This window comes from Pseudonaja textilis, chromosome 2 (assembly GCF_049901715.1).
Source record: "Pseudonaja textilis isolate UNSWEBS1 chromosome 2, rPseTex1.2, whole genome shotgun sequence".
Taxonomy (NCBI): domain Eukaryota; kingdom Metazoa; phylum Chordata; class Lepidosauria; order Squamata; family Elapidae; genus Pseudonaja; species Pseudonaja textilis.
Genome location: NC_141991.1, coordinates 88935334 through 88955526, shown reverse-complemented (window position 1 = coordinate 88955526; position 20193 = coordinate 88935334). Strand labels below are relative to the sequence as shown.

The following is a 20193-nucleotide window of genomic DNA, read 5'->3' as shown; positions in this document are numbered from 1 at the left end:
TTTGGAACAGCCTCCTTTTTAAAAGAAATAAACCCATTGCTCTCAATTCATGCCATGTTTGCAGACCACAAGGTCAACTTCTTCACTGTTTTTGAAAGATCCCAACAATGCATTTTCAATAATGGATGATATGGGGGGGAGAAATGACGAAAATGACCTCCTTACCCACTTAGCCAGCAAAAAGGCTCAGCTGAACAAAACAACTTTTATTGGACCTAAGCCATCAAGATTTCCTCCTGGCTCATATTTTAAGTTATTGTGCATGAAAAGAAGAAAGCAAACCAATCACCTTAGATTACATCATCAAAATTATTTAAGAAAGCCTGTTAAAGGTCACTGTGATTAAGATAAAGAATGACATTGCTTTCAGGTATTCTAGTATAAATATGACCGTGAACATTTGAACTGGATAGTGTACTCAAAATCCAGAGAGAACAATATACCGAGTTCACCATCCATGAAGTTCACAACGACATGTGTGATCCTTTGCCTGGTAAACTGCTGTTTATTTTTAGGTAAGATATCTGATTAATCCCAAACTAATATCTCTAAAAATATAATTAATATACTTATTACCTTATAAAGGAAGATTATTATATAATTTCACAACTAATAGAAAATGTTATAATTTATAGCTTTATTTTAAATAGAACTTAGGTTTATTACAGAAGCGGGGTGGGGGCATAAATATCAAAAGAAATAGATAAAATGCATAGCAAAATATGGGCATCCAATACATGAAGTATGCAGGAATTACATTTTAGTTACTTTGAGACACAAGATTCAAGCAGCTGGTCTTGATACTGTTTTTCTGATAAATGTATTAAAAAATATAGAATGAGATGCTTGGACTGGTTTTCATGTTATTCATATCATTTTACATTACAATTTTCTTAAAAAATTATTATTTTTACTTTTTAAAACATTGATGATTGTAACCCGGCATCACAACTGTATCTTAGAAAGCATAATTCAAGACAGATAATTTCAGAATATTTAAGCTGAATGCCATTAAAATTAATGGCTTGTTGCAGGTTTTTTTTAATATTATTTAAATTTCCAGAACTGGTGGACTGGTAGGGAAAATTTTGACTGGTTTGGAGAACTGATAGAGAAAATTTTGACTGGCCCTGCCCACCTGCCCCCCCCCCCCTTACCTCTCACTTCTCCTATATTCTGCTGTTCATTAGCTCAGCTGATGTATGTGGCAGGGCGGATTGCTGTGCCTCAGCTGAGCTAAAAAACAGCACAGCTCACCAGGGAAGGGCTATCTCTGAGCCCGGTGTGTGTGCACTTTGCACATTTGGCATGCACGCACAATAGGTGCGTCTGCACAGCTCACCTGCCTTGATTCAGAGGACTGCGCTGATGCATGCATGCACAGGATTGGTACATGCACACATGAAGTAAATTCTGAAGGAAGTTCTGAAGCAAGCTCCAAACCAGTAGGAAAATTTTTTGAAACACACCACTGATTATCTTGTTTATGTACACTACACATGTATATGTACAAACATGAAAGCTAAATTGTCATGGAGAAAATCTATACGGTTGCTAGGACTCAAAAACTACTTGATGGCACATAATCATTCAATCGCTATGCATATTTATTTATTTATTTATTTATTTATTTGATTTGTCAATCGCTTACAAGATAATAGGTATAAGTATAAACATAGTTATGAATACAAGAAATGGATACATATGAGAAAAATAAAAAGAAACAATAGGACAGGGATGGTAGGCACACTGGAGCACTGATGCATGCCCCCTACAGACCTCTTAGGAAAGGGGTGAGGTCAACAGTAGACAGTCTAAGGTTAAAGTTTTTGGGGTTTGGGAAAGAAGCCACAGAGTCAAGTAGAGTATTCCAGACATTGACCACTCTGTTGCTGAAGTCATATTTCCTGCAATCAAGTTTGGTGCAATTAACCTTGAGTTTGTATTTATTGCTTGCTTTTGTGTTGTTATGGCTGAAGCTGAAGTATTCATTGACAAGTAAGACATTGCAATGTATGATTTTATATACTATACTTAGATCGGACAGAAGATGGCATAGTTCTAGGTTTTCTAGGTCTAGAATTTCAAGTCCGGTGGCATAAGGTATTCTGCAACGAGTAGAGGAGTGTAGAACTCTTCTTGTGAAATATTTCTGGACTTTCTCAACTGTGTTAGGTTAGCAACTCTTAATGCCTTTTTGGCTATGTAGTTACAGTGGGCTCTAGCACTTAGATCATTAGAGATGAGTAATCCAAGGTCTTTGACAGAGTTTGGATCATCAATAAGGTCTTGACTATTCAGCTTGTATTTTATTTTCTGATTTTTTTTTGCCAATATGTAATACAGAGCATTTATTTGTTGAGATTTGAAGTTGCCATTTGTTTGACCATTCTGATACATAGTCGAGGTCTTTTTGAAGGGTAGCAGTATTTTCTGTGGTGTTGAATAGCTTTACATTGTCAGCAAAGAGAACGCAGTTGCTCTTAATATGATCAGAGAGGTCATTTATGTAGAGTATGAAGAGAGTTGGTCCTAGAACATTGCCTTGGGGGACACCACTATTGACAGGTACAGAATTTGATAGGATGCTCCCAATTTTGACCATTTGTTGTCTCTTTGACAGGAATGCTTCTATCCAGTTATGCAGTTGTCCAGAGATACCATAAGATTTTAATTTTAGGAGTAGTTTGTCATGTACCACTGAATCAAAGGATTTACAGAACTCTATATAAATTGCGTTTATTTGCCCTGATCGAGTTGTGCAGTCCATATGTTTTTGCAGTGTAAGAGTTGCAGATTACAGGATAGTTTTTTTTTTCTCAAACCAAATTGTTTATACGAGAGTAGGTTGTTTGTCTCTAAGTGGAGGATAATGGATTGGTTAATAGTTGATTCCATGACTTTACAGGTGGAGCAGTAAAAAGAGATTAGTCTTTATATAGGTATATGTATTTGGTGTATAAATTGGTATATGCATAATTGAAAAATAAGATTCACTCAGTGGAAAAAAGATACTGACAATTTCCTGGATTGGAGAAATGGGAGAGCACAGCCGCAGAACTGTCCATTGTTGGCCATAGTCACCTGTAGTCCAGACTGAATATCTTGCAAGCTGTTGCTAGTGTGTCTCAATCGAAACAAGGTTTTCTTAAGATGGCTTGAATTAAGGAGGATAGCATTTTAAGTGTAATGCAGATAAACCTTTAGTCTTGGTAGCTTTTATTTATTTGTTTATTTTATTATTTTTCAGCTCCTGGGATCTCAGGACATAAGGTCAGTTTATAGTTTGACATATATATTCCAATTTTGCTTAGCAGCTGAATTATGCTCACTGTCATGGAATTAAAGTATCAGTACTTTGCTATGATTCTTTGTTATATGTAACAATAAATATAAACAATATAAACAATCTAATTTTTAATGGGCAATTGTTAAGGATGGGACCTTTATGTTTCAGAGCCATTTTCTGTAATTTGCAGTTTGAAATCCTGGAATTAAAGTGATGAGTTTGAATTCTGGTAGAACTTATGCAACCACGCCGCTTATAAGCACAGAAGAACATGCCAAAAGGAATGAAAGGAGGAGCAGAAGAACAGAATTTTAGAATTGGAAGGGTGCACTGAAGCTAGAACATCCTCCTTGAGCAGTGCAGGAATCCAGATTAAATATTTCCAGACAGATGGCTGCTCACCATCTTCCAAAATAACGGAGACATGGAGAATGTGTTGCATGGGACACAGGTGTTGGTTTGCATCTCAGGGGCCCGAAATCTATGGGTGATCCTGCCTCTCACAGGGAAGAGTGGGAAGCGGCGCCAAGGATACTGAAGCTTCGATTGGTGATAGCTAAGTGCCAAGCTATGGGCCATTCTACTGTTACAAAGTTTTCCTCAAATTGTTCTGACCCAGTTCCCAAACACAACAAACCCTCTGTAGTTAATTATTAGGAGCACCAGCAGCCCTGGCAAAAAGTCTCTCTCTCTCATTCTCACCAGGCTAACAACTCTGTCTGGCAAGGAGATGAATAGTTGTCTGCCACACCTATTCATCTCTGCCCCTTGCCTTTTATCCCCAGAGCTAGGGTGGGGCTTCACTAGCAGCAGTAGCTCTTCCATCCCAAGGACCGGCCCATAGATTTCCACTGCTCTCCTCTTCTCTGCCTTCTGCACATCCCCGCCTCAGGCACTGGATTCAGCTGTTCCTCCTCTTCCTCATCAGCCACCTCCAGACCTGGGGGCTGTTGACTCTCTATCTGAGGGCTGATGGATGGCCCAGTCTCCGTCTCTGTCTCTATTTCTGACAGATACATTCCCTCTTCCCCCTCGGAGCTCTCAAATTGCCTTGATGTTGGCCCTGACCCCTACACCACCTCCTCATTCAATTTGGTTGCCAGAGGGCTGGTGGCTGACAAGCCACAACACAAATACAAGAGGAATCAGTCTTCCTACATTTGGGAAGAACCATACAGGTACAAGTTTGGAAAAGAAAATACATTATTTCTGCATTCTGCAATGAGAGAAAATAATCTTGACCTTCGGGTATCTGAAAAATTCTATCACGAAGCATACTGTCACTAGCCTAATGCCAGCGTTCTTTTCTCAGTTCTCAATTCTAAACAGTTCCTTTAGCTTTTCTATATTCCTTTTCTGAACTTATTCTAATTTCTGTAAAGTTGAGGACTCAGAATTAGATATTACCCATGATGAGTTCTGGCTAAAGCAGAATAAAGTACAGAAAGATTACTACTTGTGATATGGAGTGACAGAAGGCAGAAGAAGCAGGATGTCCCCAAAAGGATCTACCCACTTTGGGCTCTGAACCACTCACTGTTTCCTACAGCTTATCTACTATGGGACCTTGGCAGCAACACTCACTAAAGAAGATTGCTGATCTTTATTGTCAAAGTTGCATGCCAATCTTTTAGTTTCATATTTAGAGAAAGAAGAACCGTTGCTGTTATTTCAACAAATTGCTTCTTGTCCTCTAAATGTGTATTACAGACTTCTTTCCACAATAAGCTAGTCCATTGTGCCACATTCCAGTTAAATCATTAATAGTTAACCACATTCCTTTTAACTCAGGTTGCCCTTAAAATGGAATGAACAAAAATGGATTCCTAAAGCAAATAGCATATGCCCTTTTTGGCCTTCTTCCCAAATTAGCAGGGATATGAATTGAACAAGCTCTGTTTTTCTGAATTATAAATAACAAAGCAAAAGGTACTCCTATTGCAATCTGATCTCTCCTTATTTATTTTGCAGATTGTTTGCAGACAATATCAACAAAACAAAAAAGGCCAGTATGCTTGTCCTGATATCTATGATCCAGTGTGTGGAACTGATGGCAAGACCTATTCTAACAAATGTGAATTATGTTCCAAAATCTTGTGAGTTCTTCCATCTTCCCTCTATTTAAGCACAACAGCACACTAGTTAAAGGTCAAAAAATGCCATTAGTCTCAAGGATAAAGTAAGAGAGTCAAGCATCTAGCAAATTTAATCTGCAATCTAATGCAGAAGTTCATGCTGAATTATATTTTAAGAGCCATCTGTAGCTCACAACTCAAAATAGAGTTTGTGTACTCCTCTGTTTACCTACGTTATTTAACTAAACAATGTTTGAGTTGTGTGAAGATTGATCCTTGGCCTTATAAAACCAATGAGTATGTCTCTTCCCATTTGGTGACAGATAACAAAAATGGGGAAACACTTGAATTGATGGGAGACTAACAATAAATTACATGTGGAAATACAACTAATTAAGCTAAACTAACTAAAAGTTAGAATTCTTTTATTAAGTGGTGACCATTAACAAAAGAGAAACTTCTTGAATTTAAAAGCATTCCTAGAACATGCACTGACAAGGTTTAAAATGTCTGCCTTACTTTGAAACTGAACATTTGCCACATTTGCTATTTCCTTCATTTATTAAGTTCAGATCTTCATTTTTTTAGAAGTGGATCCAAGCTAGACATGGCATATGAAGGAAAATGTGTAAGTATTACTATTATGTAATTTAAAATTGAATTCTATATCTCATTCTGATGTGAAACATATGTCTTTTTACACAATTTTTTAAAAAATGTTTAGACTGTGCTTCAGCTGCCAAGTTTGCTTTTATGTATGTAAACACACACAGACACACACACACATATATAATCTTTAAAGAAAGCATTAGCAATTTTCTTTTTCAGTTTATTACCAAGGCCTGAATACAATAATATCTCAAGGTTACTGTATTATCAGCAAGTATTTGATCTTTGATGTCACTCATGCCTGATCATCCCCTGCTTGGATTATTGTAACACATTCTACATGGGTACCCTTGAAAAGTATTCGGAAGCTACAATTGGTCCAAAATGCAGCAGGACAGGCCTCTAGGATGGCATACATAACTCCTCTGTTACATGAACTACACTAGCTGCTGATCTGCTTCTGAATGCAATTGAAAGTTATTACCTTTAAAGCCCTTGGTTATTTATTACCTTTGAAGGCATTTATGACATAGGTCCAAGAGATCTGTGGAACTGTATTTTCCTAATATGATTGACTTATCCTACTTTTGGCTGTGGGGTCCAGAAGTTGGTTTATTTATTTATTTTAGCTCTTGCTCTTTGGAACATCTTGCCACAAAAGTGAGGATCTATCCTCTCTCCTTTAGCCCATAAAGACCTTAAAAACTGGCTACAATGGCTGACATGAGGTCTGTAGGGTGGATATGGTTGGTACACTAACAGAGAAGACATCTGACCTCTCCCCTCCATAGCCTTATTTTTTAGTTTGTTTTTATTTTTGTAATTTTAATCCATTTTTATATTTATAACTATTGAATGTTTGTTTTATCTGGATGTTAAGACCCTCAGATTTTCTTGGAACATGAGATTGACAGCAAATACATTTGATAAATAAACAAGCATACATATAAATAAAATCATGGGATGAGAAGTGGCTCAGTATCTAGGAACTAGAAAGGCAGATCTGGACAGCTGTCTTCTGCAGAGTGTTTAAAATAAGCAATACCAAAGAGCATTTGTTAAAACTGTCTGGAACATCTTTGTAGGTTGACTGCAGTAAATATCCACAACCACAAAAGGGCACGGCTGCAGACTGCCCAAAAGCTCATCAGCCAGTGTGTGGCACTGATGGGAAGACCTATTCCCACCTGTGCATCTTGTGTGCTACAATCCGGTAAGCTCAGTGTAAAACAAAATTCTAATGACAATGAGTGTTGTACATATAAGTAGCTTGCTTTTGCAAATGCATGGTCCCATTATGTTGTATTTATCTCTCCTTCCCTATTCTGAGCATAGTTCTTTATCTGTGTAAAGTTCAGGATCAGTTGCAGCATGCTTGGCCAGGCAAGGGCTGTGTCCAATTTTGAGAGGAAAAGTAGTCTGAACTCTGAACGACATTAGTGTGCCAAGCATAGTCTTCTTTTTCATTTCCCTCCATGCCTGCTGCATAATTATACAGCATTAGGAGAAATTAAGAAATGGTTGAATCCAGCCATCAGCAACAAAAGCAACAGTTTTGATTGACCCTTTCATTCTACCATTGCTATCTTGTCTGTCCATTGCCACTCTTCTTTTCTTTATATAGTGAGTGGTAGTGAGCAAATCCTTTTCCTTCTCTTCCTTCTTCTCTGCTTGTATAGCAGCAGTTATCGTGGTATACGCAAATAACTGCTATGGCTGGCAGTCACATTTGGCTGCAGCTCTATTGACTAGTGGCATAGGTTTCACCTTTGAGAGCAGATATCCACATAGGGCAGTGGAACAGTTGGTGGTCCAAGACTTAGGATCTCAGACTTCAACTTGCTGCTTACTTTTGGATTGGGGGAACATACAGAACTTTTGGATTGGGGGAACATTCCTCTCTAGAAAGCTTCTTTAAATTTTAAGTAGCTGTATTTTTCATCATGAATATGTGATTAATGTGATTTACTCTCTTAAAATTCTTTGTCCTCAGCCTATTAAGATAAAGTGGAAATGGTTTATAACTATTCAAAAGTCCTAGAATTATCACTCTATCTACCCAGTGAATATGGTATCAAATACCAGCAACGCCACATTCAAATGGAAACAATATTTCCAATCTGGTCAGATTCTGAAGAACAGTTTACAAACTTGCCTAAGTTCATCAAACCAAGTTACAGTTTCTCAAATCAAGATTTAGTGAATTAACCATGATGAAGTGGATTTACACAGCACATTAAGCCAAATACCACATTATGATGTAGAACGCTAAATGAATGAGGCATATCACACATTCATTCAGGCATGGTTTACTGAAGTGGCAGAGATTTTTGCATAAAAAAATACATTTAAGTTTATATGCTATAATAGCTGATTTCAAAATCACATTAAAATAAAATACATTATGGGTTAAGGCAATAGGCAAACTCTATAAGGAATCTGATCACCAGTTCGCTGTTATATCTATCATTTATATCAGTTCACTTTATTTTTATGTATATAGCATTTTCTTTATGGAATTCCCTCCCCAAATCTATCTGTTAAGCAATCAACCCAACCAGTATTTTACCATTAGATAATAAAATTGTTAACTAGAAGTTTCCTTCCTTCCTTCCTTCCCTCCCTCCCTCCCTCCCTCCCTGCCTCCCTCCTTCCTTCCTTCCTTCCTTCCTTCCTTCCTTCCTTCCTTCCTAACTTCTTTACCTTCCTCCCTCCCTCCCTCTTATTGTATCTTATTGTTAGTTTTTAATTAAGATGCCATTATTTTATGCTATGCTTTGGGGACCAAAGGGTGAACTAGAAATATTTTTAGTCTTCAAGCACTTTCTATATATCATCTCAAGCAATATAAACCCTGTAAGGGGTAAATTCGCTGATACAGTTTTAGGCTTTAGTTATTCACACAAATTACTACTCTGCTGTTACAGGACAACTGGGAACAAAATTGGCATACGTCATGAAGGAGAATGCTCCAAAAAGGTATATCCAGTTTGTCGTATTGCATGAATCTCCAGTGAATCTGCCTAGGATAGGAAAATAAGCATTGTTTGGCAGAATACCAACTTCGATCACACATTTAAAAATGTATGCCACGAGTTTCTAATACTTTAGTATTAATCTGAGAAGCAGCTAGTTAGGTATAATGGTTAAGGCACCAAGCTAAAAACCAGAAAACAGGAGAACCAGAAATTTTAGACATGAAGCCATCTAGGTAACTTTGAGCCAGTCACTCTCTTTCAGCCTTAGGAAGAAGACTATGTCACTCCATCTCTGAAAACTTGCCAAGAGAGCTATTGAGTAGTTCAGGCAGTTGTGAAGAGTAAGATTGATTCAGAGGCATGCATAAATAAATATGGTTCAAGAATGTTCAAGAAGTCATGTTAGTAGGAAAAATAAGGGGTGGGGATAAAAAATAATGGGGCACAGAGCATATTTACCTAAAACAACCATATCTCTATTTCTATTTAGATAGAAATTAGTTATTACTTCCAAGCATCCAATGAAAAAAGCATAAATACAAATGCACTTTTAATTGAAAAAATGGTTTCTTGGTAATGCGGATTTCTAATAGTTTTCTCTTTTCTTTTTCCCTCCTTGTATTTAGGGATAGAAGACCAAGTGCTAAGTTGAATGGATGTTTAAAGAATGAAAAAGGCTTTGGAAGCAACTCTTGATCCAGTGTCTATCTAACTAGCAATAAAAAGCTATTGACTTGCAAATTCAAATATATCCACATCTACGTTTAGTATCTCTTATTTCTCTGAATTAAAAATTAAAGATAAGTGATAAACTGAGGTTTTACATTGATACAATTAATATAGCTGTGTGCAGCAGGAAGGTTAGCCACAAAATATGGATCTCTACATAAATTTTGTCCTAGTGTGTGATGTTGTGATGCAAATATGGGTGGGAGAAGCTTGCATTGTGATGTCACACATTTAGTCATTTTGGCTTCATCAAGGTTAGGAACAAATGAGAAAAAATGCACGTATCATTCAAATTGCCCATGTCATATATTGGTAGCTTACAAGTTTCTTTTTGGCAGTTGACTTTATGTCAAATATGTATTACACAGAGAGCTTTAATAATACTACCTGTATCTTGCGTTTGTAACCTTCCCAGGTTTTCCTACATATTCCATGACACATAAACAAGCACCAGAAGGGAATAGATGGAAGGAAAATAAATTGATAGTCTTTAAATTTCATGCTTAGATGCTTGATCACTCAGGATTCAGGATTCTTCCATGGCACTATCTGGAGCCAACATTACCAAAATAGTATTTTTGTTGACTTATATTAATTACTAGGAGCAAATTGGAACAAGGGCAAAAACGTCAAAAGAATATTGTTTTTCTCATATCAAAACCTAATATTGGTGTCAGAAACACTTCAGGTTGTAACATTCTACAGTATGGAAGCAAATTGGCCTATTTAAGTTTAGGCAACAGGCTATGCATATGAAGAACGGAAATGTGTTATCAGTGGACAGGCTAACTATACTCTTATGGTCTGGATAGATTCACATAAATATAAATGGTCTATTATACTTGGTCCCATGCTGATCAAGGCTTTTGGTTTAAATTCACCATCTTGAGGAAAATATACTACATTTTACTAATAATCCTGAATTCTGGACATTGACCAATGTTCCTAACTTCCACTTCAGCTCATAAACAATAGCTGAATAATTTCACAAGTACAGGTAGTCCTTGACTTACAATAGTTCATTTAGTGACTGTTCAAAGTTACAACAGCACTGAAAAAAGTGACGTTTGACTGTTTCTCACACTTACAACCGTTGCAGAATCCCTATGGTCATGTAATCAAAATTTGAATGCTTGGCAACTGACTCATGGTTGCAGTATCCCAGGGTCACGTGATCACCTTTTGTGACCTTCTGGCACATTCACTTAGTAACTGTGTTACTAACTTAACTAACTTACAGTGATTCACTTAACAAGAAAGGTCATAAAAGGGGCAAAATTCTCTTAACGTCTCACTTAGCAACAGAAATTTTGAGCTGTTGTGATTGTAAGTTGAGGACTATCTATACATACAATAATGGGGTGAAATGTTATATATAATCTATATATATAAATATGGCTGTGTGTGTGCATCTATGTGGGTGGGTAGGTGTTCCAGCACAACTCTGAAACGCCTTGAGCAATTTCAACCAAACTTTGTACACAGATTACTTACTTTCTGGAAACAAATACTGTGGTGGTAAGACACCCTTAACACCCCTTGGGGTGTGTGTTCTGTTAAGGTACAGCCTGTTGTGCCTTCAAATGACTTCTACCGTACTACCTTAAAATGGATTCTACTGTACAGCACTGTGCAGTTGCCATGCTAACAGCTTCACAGTACTCCACAAAAGGCGGGGGGTGTCTCTCTCTGGTAATAGAGAAAATCCAACATTAGAAATTGTTTGTTGCGGTCTCCGAAATCAGGGATTTTCCTATCTAATATAGGATTAGGATAAATACCCAGCCAATACCAGGCTGGCTGAGGAATTCTGGGAGTTGAAGTCCACAAGTCTTAAAGTTGCTAAGGTTGGAGACCCCTGGGCTATACACCATTAAAAAACATCAAGAAACAACTAGCTATCAATATCCCTTCTACAAGGGAATTCATACCATTGCCTATTGAAATCCTGAGAAAAAGCTAGGTCCTCACGGCCTTCCAAGTATTTGCAGAGTTGCATCTGCTCTAATTTCCAGGTGTTCACTGTTCAGAGAAAGTGTAGCAATACCTTGAGAAAGGAATCACTCCCAGGACAAGCCTTACCTTCCAGCTTTTCTTGAGTGGGGCAATCCACTTGAAATAGCTGTCAGATATTCAGATGTTGTCAGACCCAGAGATATATTAGGTTTTAAGTGACAACTAGCACCTTGAATTGTACCCAAAAGCTTACTAATAACTCTTGCAGAGTAATTCCTGCAATAGAAGTGTCATTTCGATAAACCAGGTTGTGCTCCTAACTACTGAGGTTGGTCTCTTTGTACCAGTTGTAGCTTTCGGTGTTCTTCAGGGACAACCCAATATAAAGTGCATTGCAGTGAGTTCTAGTGAGATGTCACCAAGCCATATATCTAACTGTAGCTGAGCAGGGTTGCCCAACTCAGAACCAGATTGCCTTCTGAGGCAGAAATAGCCTACACATAGCTTTGTGAATTATAGGGCAAAGAAGCAATGGCTGATGCACAAGTGCTGAAATTTAGAGACATTTCTATTAGCTGTCTTGGGCAAAAAGCTTTTAAGAGCAGCAATGAAGAGAAATATGATGTTCACTATTGGAGTATGCAACTCTGCTTTTACCTCAGAATTACTCCTGAATATATCTGAATAAAACTATTTGTTTAAAAAAATAGATGAAAGGCAGAATAGGCAAGGGATACAATCCATTTTTAAATAGTCATTTTATTAAGTTTTTATTACAATTAAGAAATCAGTGGAATACGTGAAAATACTTTTTTCTGCATTTTTCATTAGCTTATAAGGTAACTTTTACTGTCATTTTTTTTCCTGTGAACAAACTGTCACACATTAAAAATAAAATTCTGATGCTTGCTCTCAAAAGAAAATAAGCCAAAATGTTAAAAATCCACCTAAGCGAACAGCACTATCCAGAATGGAATGCTTTCACCAAGTTTCTGTCGCAACGACACAGCAGTTTCTCATTTACTGGTTTGTTATTAACTCTAGCTTAAGAAGTGCTTCCATTGACCAGTATTTGATGCATCAGCGTATTCTTGAGCTTAGGAACTTTTTAACCACATGCAATCACACCAGATGTACCTTACTCCATAGCTTATATGGAATAGTGGTAGCTAAAGCTCAGATTTATCACTAAGATAAAAGAATTCAGCAGGCATTCCAGTATAAGATTCTGGATAGATCAATCCATCTTCTAATGCTATAATAACTATTCCTTTTACCTTGAATTTTTGTCCATTTACTGTGGACACAAAAGCTTCCATTTTTATGCAATCCTGGGCATTTGGCAAAGATCACTTTTAAGGGAAATTGGGATACTTTTTTTTTTAATTACCAACTTTCCAAAGAAATTGATTTTTGCACACAGTGGTGCCAATAATTAGAGCTGGGACCACTTTCTGGCAAGGAGATAGCTGCCATTTTAGGGTCCAGGGATTGCAAATCAAGGCCTCTTTTGGCAAAGTGTCTTCTCTAAATGTAATTGCATTCCTAGCCCACCACCGTCACTATGGCCACTACCGCGTGGGAGGAATTACTGGTCTTTAAACTTGGCGTCTCTCTTCTCCAAAAAGGCATTCATCCCCTCTTTCCGGTCCTCCGTGGCAAAAGTGGCGTGGAAGAGCCTCTTTTCCAGGCGGTTGCCCTCGGCTAAGGTGAGCTCGAAGGCGGCGTTGACCGCTTCTTTGGCCATGGCGACCACCAGCTTGGAGTGGCGGGCGATCTTCTCCCCGCAGCCGATGGCTTCGTCCAGCAGTTTTTCCACCGGGCAGACTTTACTGACGAGGCCGGCCAGCTTGGCTTCCTGGGCCGAGATCCGTTCCCCGGTCAGGACCATCTCCATGGCCAGAGACTTGCCCACCGCTCGGGTCAGCCTCTGCGTCCCGCCGGCGCCGGGGATGGTACCCAGCAAGATCTCCGGCTGCCCGAACTGCGCCTTCTCGCCCGCGTAGATGATGTCACACATCATGGCCAGCTCGCAGCCGCCGCCCAGCGCATAGCCATTGACGGCGGCGATGACCGGCTTTCGGACGCTGGCCAGGCGGTTCCAGTGGGCGAGGAAGTTGCCGCCGTAGCACTCCTGGAAAGTCCGGTGCTGCATCTCCTTGATGTCGGCGCCAGCGGCGAAGGCTTTCTCGCTGCCCGTCAGCACGATGGCACCCACGCCCGGGTCCTGCTCCAGCGCGTCCAGCGCTTCGCCCAGCTCTTTCATCAGACCGTCGCAAAGCGCGTTCAGGACCTTCGGCCGGTTCAGCTGGATCACCGCCACGCTCTGCCCGGCCCCCTTCTTCTCCACCAGCAGGTGCTGGAAATGCGCCGTTGCCGCCGCGCCCAGATAGCGTCGGGGCGGCCGAGAGGCCACAGCCGAAGACAGGCGGCGAAGGAGCAGCGTGGTGGCCATGCTGGCTAGGGCAGCAGGACGCAGGGATTCCAGTCCAAAGAGGCCCTCGGGAGTACTTCTGGTTCCCGAATGACTCCATCCTCCATATGCGGGGAGGGTTTCACAGGGCATCGCCCACTTGCTCTTTGATTGGATGCTCTCATTAAAATACCGTTGTTCTTGTTGTTGTTGGATAAAAGGCGTTATACTAAACCCATTGTTCATTTGAGAAGGAAGGAAGGAGCAAAATTCATAAACGTCTATATACAATTTATTACTGCGCGATTTTTTAAAACGTTCTGACAATTGTTTCCAGGGTTTAAGAATCAAGCATTTAAACTAGAACCCACCGGGGACGAGGTTGAAAGGTTCAAGAGTTAAAAAAAAGTTTTATTAACTTCGTTTGATGCAATGCCAACAGTTTCAAGTAAAAGCGATTTAAGATGCAGAGAGCTGCAATATCTATGAGGGGAACAAAAAAGACTGGAATAATGTTTTAAGGCTAGGTTAATCAACAAATTAATGGAAATTTATGGATTTGTCAATGCTTGTGGGGGGAGAACTGCTCAATTTTCTAACCAGGTTGAAATTAGTGTGGTGAGAGGACCAGGTTTAAAGAGCAAAGGCAGAAAGGGAATGAAAGAAGCGACGGCTTTTATAAATCTCTTTCCCTCCGGACCTAAATCTGGTCTCTAGCGTGCCGGAAGTGAGGGTTGCGGAGCCGCTCGTCCGTCTTTCTCTTTCTCTTGAGGAGGAGGGACAGAGTTAGCGGAAGTGGTGAGGGACGGACAGGAAGCGGAAGTGTCTTGAGGCAATGGGTGGAGGGGCGGGGGGGAAGCGTCTCTTGAGCTGCTCGGATTAGAGTCTCAATGAGGAAAGGTAGGCGGCCGGGGGAAGAGATTGGGAGATGGTCGCTGGTCGTGCTCTGTGGGTGGGGTGGGGGGCAATTGACGGTCAGGGCTGTTTCTGCTATGGCTTTCGAGGGGGAGTGTCTTACGGCAGACCGTTGGGGGGGTGGGGGTGTCAGCGCTGATCTCTGACCTCCGCCCTTCTCGGACAGACTGGTGAGACAACTCAGATTGCAACAGAGGGGAGCAGCCCCTCCGGGGGATGGGCAAAAAAACAACCACCACGACGCTCTTGAAAGACCAGCCTTTCCCCCCACCCGTGTCTTGTTGGCCTGAGCACCCGCGGCCTACTTATTAGCGGACTGAGAAGGAATGCTCGGCGGTTATTTGGGGGTCCAGGAAAGGCGAAGGGTTGGTGATGGAGCTTCAAGAGGGCAGGAGGGAAGAGAAAGGGACCCTCGCCTCTTGTGGAGGAACAAGGGAGACACTTAACCCTAACCCCCCCCCCCCTTACTGACTTGTTTAGGCTTACACAGCTGGGGTGGAAAGGTTGGACTTGGTCTTGCTGTTGACTTTCAGACTTGACAAGCAACTCTTCTGTGTTTTCCTCATTCCTCTTGTCTTTAAAAAACAGCAACAAACCCGAGATAGGGGTCAGCTTTATTATGGTTTCCATTGTAGCCTTCGGCGTACCAAATGAGTCTTATTTTTATTTCTTCCACTGAAGCTTAGTAGAATATTGGAGCTCTTCAAAGCCTTGGGATGACCCACTCACTATCTTGGGGCACCCACAATAGGGGGATTACAATAGTAGCACATGGTTGATGCCACTTTACAGAATTTGTAATGATTTTTTTCCCATTTAATACGAGAAAAGGATTCTCACAGAACAAGTATTCATAATTACATGTTACCAAAATACAGTTACTGGCTTCACATAAGCTGGAATCCATCTGAGCATAATCTACTTCGTTGTGTGAATTCAGCCAAATATGACAATGAATTTCTTGGATTATGTATAAAACAATCTGTGGTATATTCTGTAGTATAATTGTTAATTCCTTTGAATAATGCATTTATTTACTCCATTGACTCTTTGGTAGACTGATTCAAACACAGATGCAAAATCTTGCATACTGATGAACTTGTTATTCAGTATTTGATTTTTAAATTATAGGCTACTTTATATGGCATGTTATAGGAATTGTACAGGGTACAGTTGTGGGAAGGTTGTAAATAGGCTGGTGGGAAATTATATACAGAAAATCCAGTTTCTAACATTTTTTACAAAAAGTGGCCACTCTTTTCTAAATTAATTTATGAATGTTGATTTAACTATCGTTTGCTAAATTCAGTGAGATTTATTTCTAAGACAGCAGGAGAGTTGGTTTATAACTTTCTTATAAGAACAAATGTCTTCTGAAATTTGCTATCTAGTTTTAATCCTTTATTATTTATGTTAGCAACTCTCTCTGAATTTGAGATAAGCCCCATTGGAATCAGTTGTGATTACGACTGAATATGAATGCACGACATTATTTGTTAAGGACTCAAGGGGAGTCATGCAGGACTAGGCTAACCCAAAATATTTTCCTTGGCTTTCTATAAATGGAACACTAATTGTAATTGTTCATTATCACTAGTGATGATTTTTCACAAGAGATGTGCCTTGAGTTTCATTTACAAACTGGTTTCTCCTAATCAGAAAGTGTCTTCCATCTTTATATCCAAATAGAAGATAGTGGAGAGTATAACACATCTTTTCAGAAGGTTGCTCTTAGTTTCTGTGTTGTGTTTTTTAAGATTTGTGCAGATACAAGTTTTACATAGACTTTTTGCTAATTTAAGTTGCCACTAGAATTGTTCACCTATTTTAATTTTCTCTTTCAGTTTCACTGTTCTTAGAAGTGCAGTACCCTACAATCGGCAAATACAATCAAAATGGGGCCTAGACGAAAAAACATGAAAGTGTATTCCACAAACCGGGAAAGTCCTGTATGCATCAAAGCTGCTGAGCTGAAAGACTACATGAACCAGCTTTCACATGAAGTGCTTTGCCATATCTTTAGGTAAGAAAAGATTTTGTTTTTGTTTTAATATCTCCTATCATTCACTTTAATGGTCAGTGATTACAAGCATCTGCCTAATGTTGACATTTAACTGCTTCCTTTTAGAGGTTTGGGTAACATTATGTCAATACATCAAGTATTACTTTGTGAACGCTTTTGTGTTGCAGGAAAAAAACTATAATCATCTCCACATTGCCTAGTGCCACTTGTATAGGATATTATTACTCTTCAGGAGCAAGTAACCATACTCATCATATCCAAAGGCCCTCTGAAAGAGCCAGGTCTTAAGTGCTTTCCAAAATTAGGGCCTGCCCTTATCTTTGGGGTTGTGCTATTCCAGACAAGGGGGCTGAGGGGGGCTTTTGAATTGTTTTAAAAGTTTCATTTAAAAAGAAGATTCAGATTAACACTCTTATGCAGTAATGATTTATCATTGCTGAATATCATTGGCCTATGAAATAAAAAAAATGTACTATAGAGAGGGTGGGTTTACTCTCTACTGTGGATGACTATAAGATACAGGACTCATTTATCAAATATCCTCTTTGGTAACTAACATTATTGTTTTACCAAATGGTAATTTTGAAGTCCTGCTGCCGTGATTGGATGGCAAGTGTTTACACATGTGATGTCTTTGTCTTTTTAATATTTTAGGATGTGATTCAAAGAAACAATTGTTACTTGGTGACTGAAAAGAATAAGTAAATCACATGACCTGTTTTACTACAGTTCTCTTTTCATTTATTGTTGAATTTATTTCTTGCTGTAGTTGTTAATAGATGTTATTTAGTATACAAATTGTTCTTTACTACAATAGTAAAGGAAAGAAGCCATCTAAGGATTAATCCCATTTTATTCCTTCCTGAAGGTATCTTCCCCTGCAGGATATCATGTGCATGGAATGCCTCTCCCGGAAATTAAAGGAAGCTGTCATCTTGTACCTAAGAGTGGTAAAAGTTGTGGATCTCTGCGCAGGTCGCTGGTGGGAGTACATGCCCACTGGTAAGTGGTGCTGTAAACTTGATAACTTTGATTATTTTGCATTAAAAAAACCCAGAATTTCCACAAATGTTATGTGCACATGGGAAAGCTTCCCAGAATAGCAACAGCACTTAGACACATATACCGCTTCACGGTGCTTTACAGCCCTCTCTAAGCGGTTTACAGAGTCAGCATATTGCCCCCAACAATTTGGGTCCTCATTTTACCTACCATGGAAGGATGGGTCAATCTTGAGTCTGGTGGCATATAAAGAGATGGCAGAAGCTCTTAAAAATATGTATTTTAAGAGAAAGCAGCCTTTGATTAGGCAGTCAGCTAGGCAGGAGTAATGGAATAGGGATCTTCTGAAATGAAACTTTAATCTTTAAATTTAATCTTTATCCAGAATCACTGGGGATTTATTCTTGATAGCTATGGAAACTGTCTGAATTTGCCTAATGTTTTGCAGGTATTCTAAAAGGTCAGCAAAACTTAGGAGAAGTTACAGATTCAGAAAGGGCAAGTTTAGTACTTCCCTTTAAAGTAGGGAATAAGGAAGCCTTGTAGAACTATGAGCCAAATGTCTTTTCCGCATTTTGAAGGAAAATTTAAAATTGGGAATATATGAATAATATACTCAGGTGGAAATTAAACCTCATCTCTCTCTCACACACACACAAAATCTAAGATGTGTGATAAAAAACTAGTGATTCATTATAACAGATCTGTAATACCACTTACCAATTTATACTTTGGGAAATTAAATATTTTTTGATTAAATATATATTTAACACTTTCCATTAGTAAACTATTTCAATTATGTTTATCTTTTTGTATATAGTTGTTTTTCCTCAATCTTTCTGTACTGTTGTCTTCAAATTCTAAAATTACAAAAGAATATTCCAAAATGGAAGTGATGATGTATATACAATAAAATAAAGACAGTTACTTGTCTGTAACCTATTTTAAATTTTTTTAAAAAAATTGCAATACGGATTGTTTGTCTAGGATTCACAGATTCCAGCTTCCTAACCTTGCTGAAGAAAATGCCAGACATTGAGCAGTTATATGGCCTTCATCCCAGGCATCTTGACAGACGTAGGGTTCGGGGTTATGAAGCCTTCAGCATTCCTGGGGTACTAGAAGCTTTGCAGGCTTGCCCAAATCTCTTGGTATGTGTTCAAAACATGAATACATAATTTCATTTGACAGCTGTCATTCTGGATAAGAATTAAAGGGACAAATTTAGAAGATGTTGGAGACAATTTTGAAGGACAGATGGGTTTGTATTTTATGGATCAAATTTATGCCCTTGAAACTGGATTTCATTATCACATCAGAAACAACTGTAATTAAAAACTCACATGGAGTTTTCTCTTTCAATTAAATCTAGAAGTTGGCCCTTAAAACCCAGTCTGTTACTATAAGAAGTCCACAATCTATGATTGAAACATAGCATAGAAAGAACAGTGTACTACATAAAATCACATGATATATACACTATGTTTGTTTGGTATATAGTTGCAGAATGAGGAAAAATAATTTGGCAATGGAGTTGCAAAAATGGGAAAGTTTAATGTTGTAACTAGCTATGATGTATCAACATGTGGTTTATCAAAATAGTCCTGGAGGATATAGTTTTATATAACAGTCTGAAGAGTGTTTATGGATACTTAAGTGATAATTTTATTGGTTGCTATGCTATGGGTTCTTAGAAAGGCAGGCTATAAATTTTAGCAAGGAGCTTTAGATTTGCTATTTTTAATGCATATGATATGCAACTAATGTACAACTAATAATTATTGGTGAAGTTGGTTTAATGAATTATTATGAATTATGGCTTACAGAATTATTCGTAAGTTGGCAATAATTTTCAGGTAATATAAATAAATATTATTTTTGCTACGCTTGACTGTTTATTCTGGATTTTTTTCCATACTACGTAGGGTGTTGAGACTTCCCATCTGGAACTAGTAGAAGCCATTTGGACATACATGCCCCAGGTTCACATCCTAGGGAAGTTTCGTAATCGTAATGGTGCCTTCCCAATTCCACCTGAAAATAAATTGAAAATACCAATAGGAGCTAAAATTCAGACTTTGCACTTAGTAGGTAAGAATTATGTATTTTTGATATTAAGCTTAAGCGTTTTGAAAAACTATGAAATCAGAACATATTGTGAATTAGATTTGCTATTTTTCTCAATAGTAGGATGGTTACTATTC

At 38.7% G+C, this 20193-nt stretch overlaps 3 protein-coding genes across 4 annotated transcripts in view; 2 read left to right on the top strand and 1 right to left on the bottom strand.

Moving 5' to 3' along the window:
* The first annotated feature begins 451 nt into the window (after window positions 1–451).
* On the top strand, window positions 452–9667 carry LOC148126959 (ovomucoid-like). Its single transcript, XM_087923076.1, has 7 exons — window positions 452–515; window positions 3251–3273; window positions 5261–5385; window positions 5953–5992; window positions 7059–7186; window positions 8901–8952; window positions 9578–9667. Exons 1-7 carry the CDS (start codon window positions 458–460, stop codon window positions 9581–9583), a joined length of 432 nt encoding a protein of 143 aa, XP_087779202.1. The 5' UTR covers window positions 452–457; the 3' UTR covers window positions 9584–9667.
* A 2712-nt stretch (window positions 9668–12379) lies between these two features.
* Window positions 12380–14366, bottom strand: ECHS1 (enoyl-CoA hydratase, short chain 1). The gene has a single exon (XM_026696353.2). The coding sequence runs from the start codon at window positions 14293–14295 to the stop codon at window positions 13225–13227; it is 1071 nt and encodes a 356-aa protein (XP_026552138.2). The 5' UTR covers window positions 14296–14366; the 3' UTR covers window positions 12380–13224.
* A 465-nt stretch (window positions 14367–14831) lies between these two features.
* Window positions 14832–20193, top strand: part of FBXO38 (F-box protein 38) — a 29727-nt gene continuing 24365 nt past the window's right edge. For both annotated transcript variants that reach the window (XM_087924554.1, XM_087924553.1), the window contains exons 1-5: window positions 14832–14949; window positions 16809–16987; window positions 17856–17989; window positions 18977–19140; window positions 19915–20080. In XM_087924554.1, coding sequence (XP_087780680.1) covers window positions 16860–16987; window positions 17856–17989; window positions 18977–19140; window positions 19915–20080 — 592 coding nt within the window. In that variant the 5' untranslated portion in view covers window positions 14832–14949; window positions 16809–16859. The remainder of the gene's footprint in view (window positions 14950–16808; window positions 16988–17855; window positions 17990–18976; window positions 19141–19914; window positions 20081–20193) is intronic.

What these genes read in the sequence shown, in the direction of transcription:
- LOC148126959 (XM_087923076.1), top strand. Translation starts at nt 458, where the DNA reads ATGAAGTTCACAACGACATGTGTGATCCTTTGCCTGGTAAACTGCTGT. An exon ending in TGGCATATGAAGGAAAATGT is followed by an intron (nt 5,993 to 7,058) that starts GTAAGTATTACT and finishes ACATCTTTGTAG; the next exon opens with GTTGACTGCAGTAAATATCC. An exon ending in ATCTTGTGTGCTACAATCCG is followed by an intron (nt 7,187 to 8,900) that starts GTAAGCTCAGTG and finishes CTGCTGTTACAG; the next exon opens with GACAACTGGGAACAAAATTG.
- ECHS1 (XM_026696353.2), bottom strand. Translation starts at nt 14,295, where the DNA reads ATGAACAATGGGTTTAGTATAACGCCTTTTATCCAACAACAACAAGAA.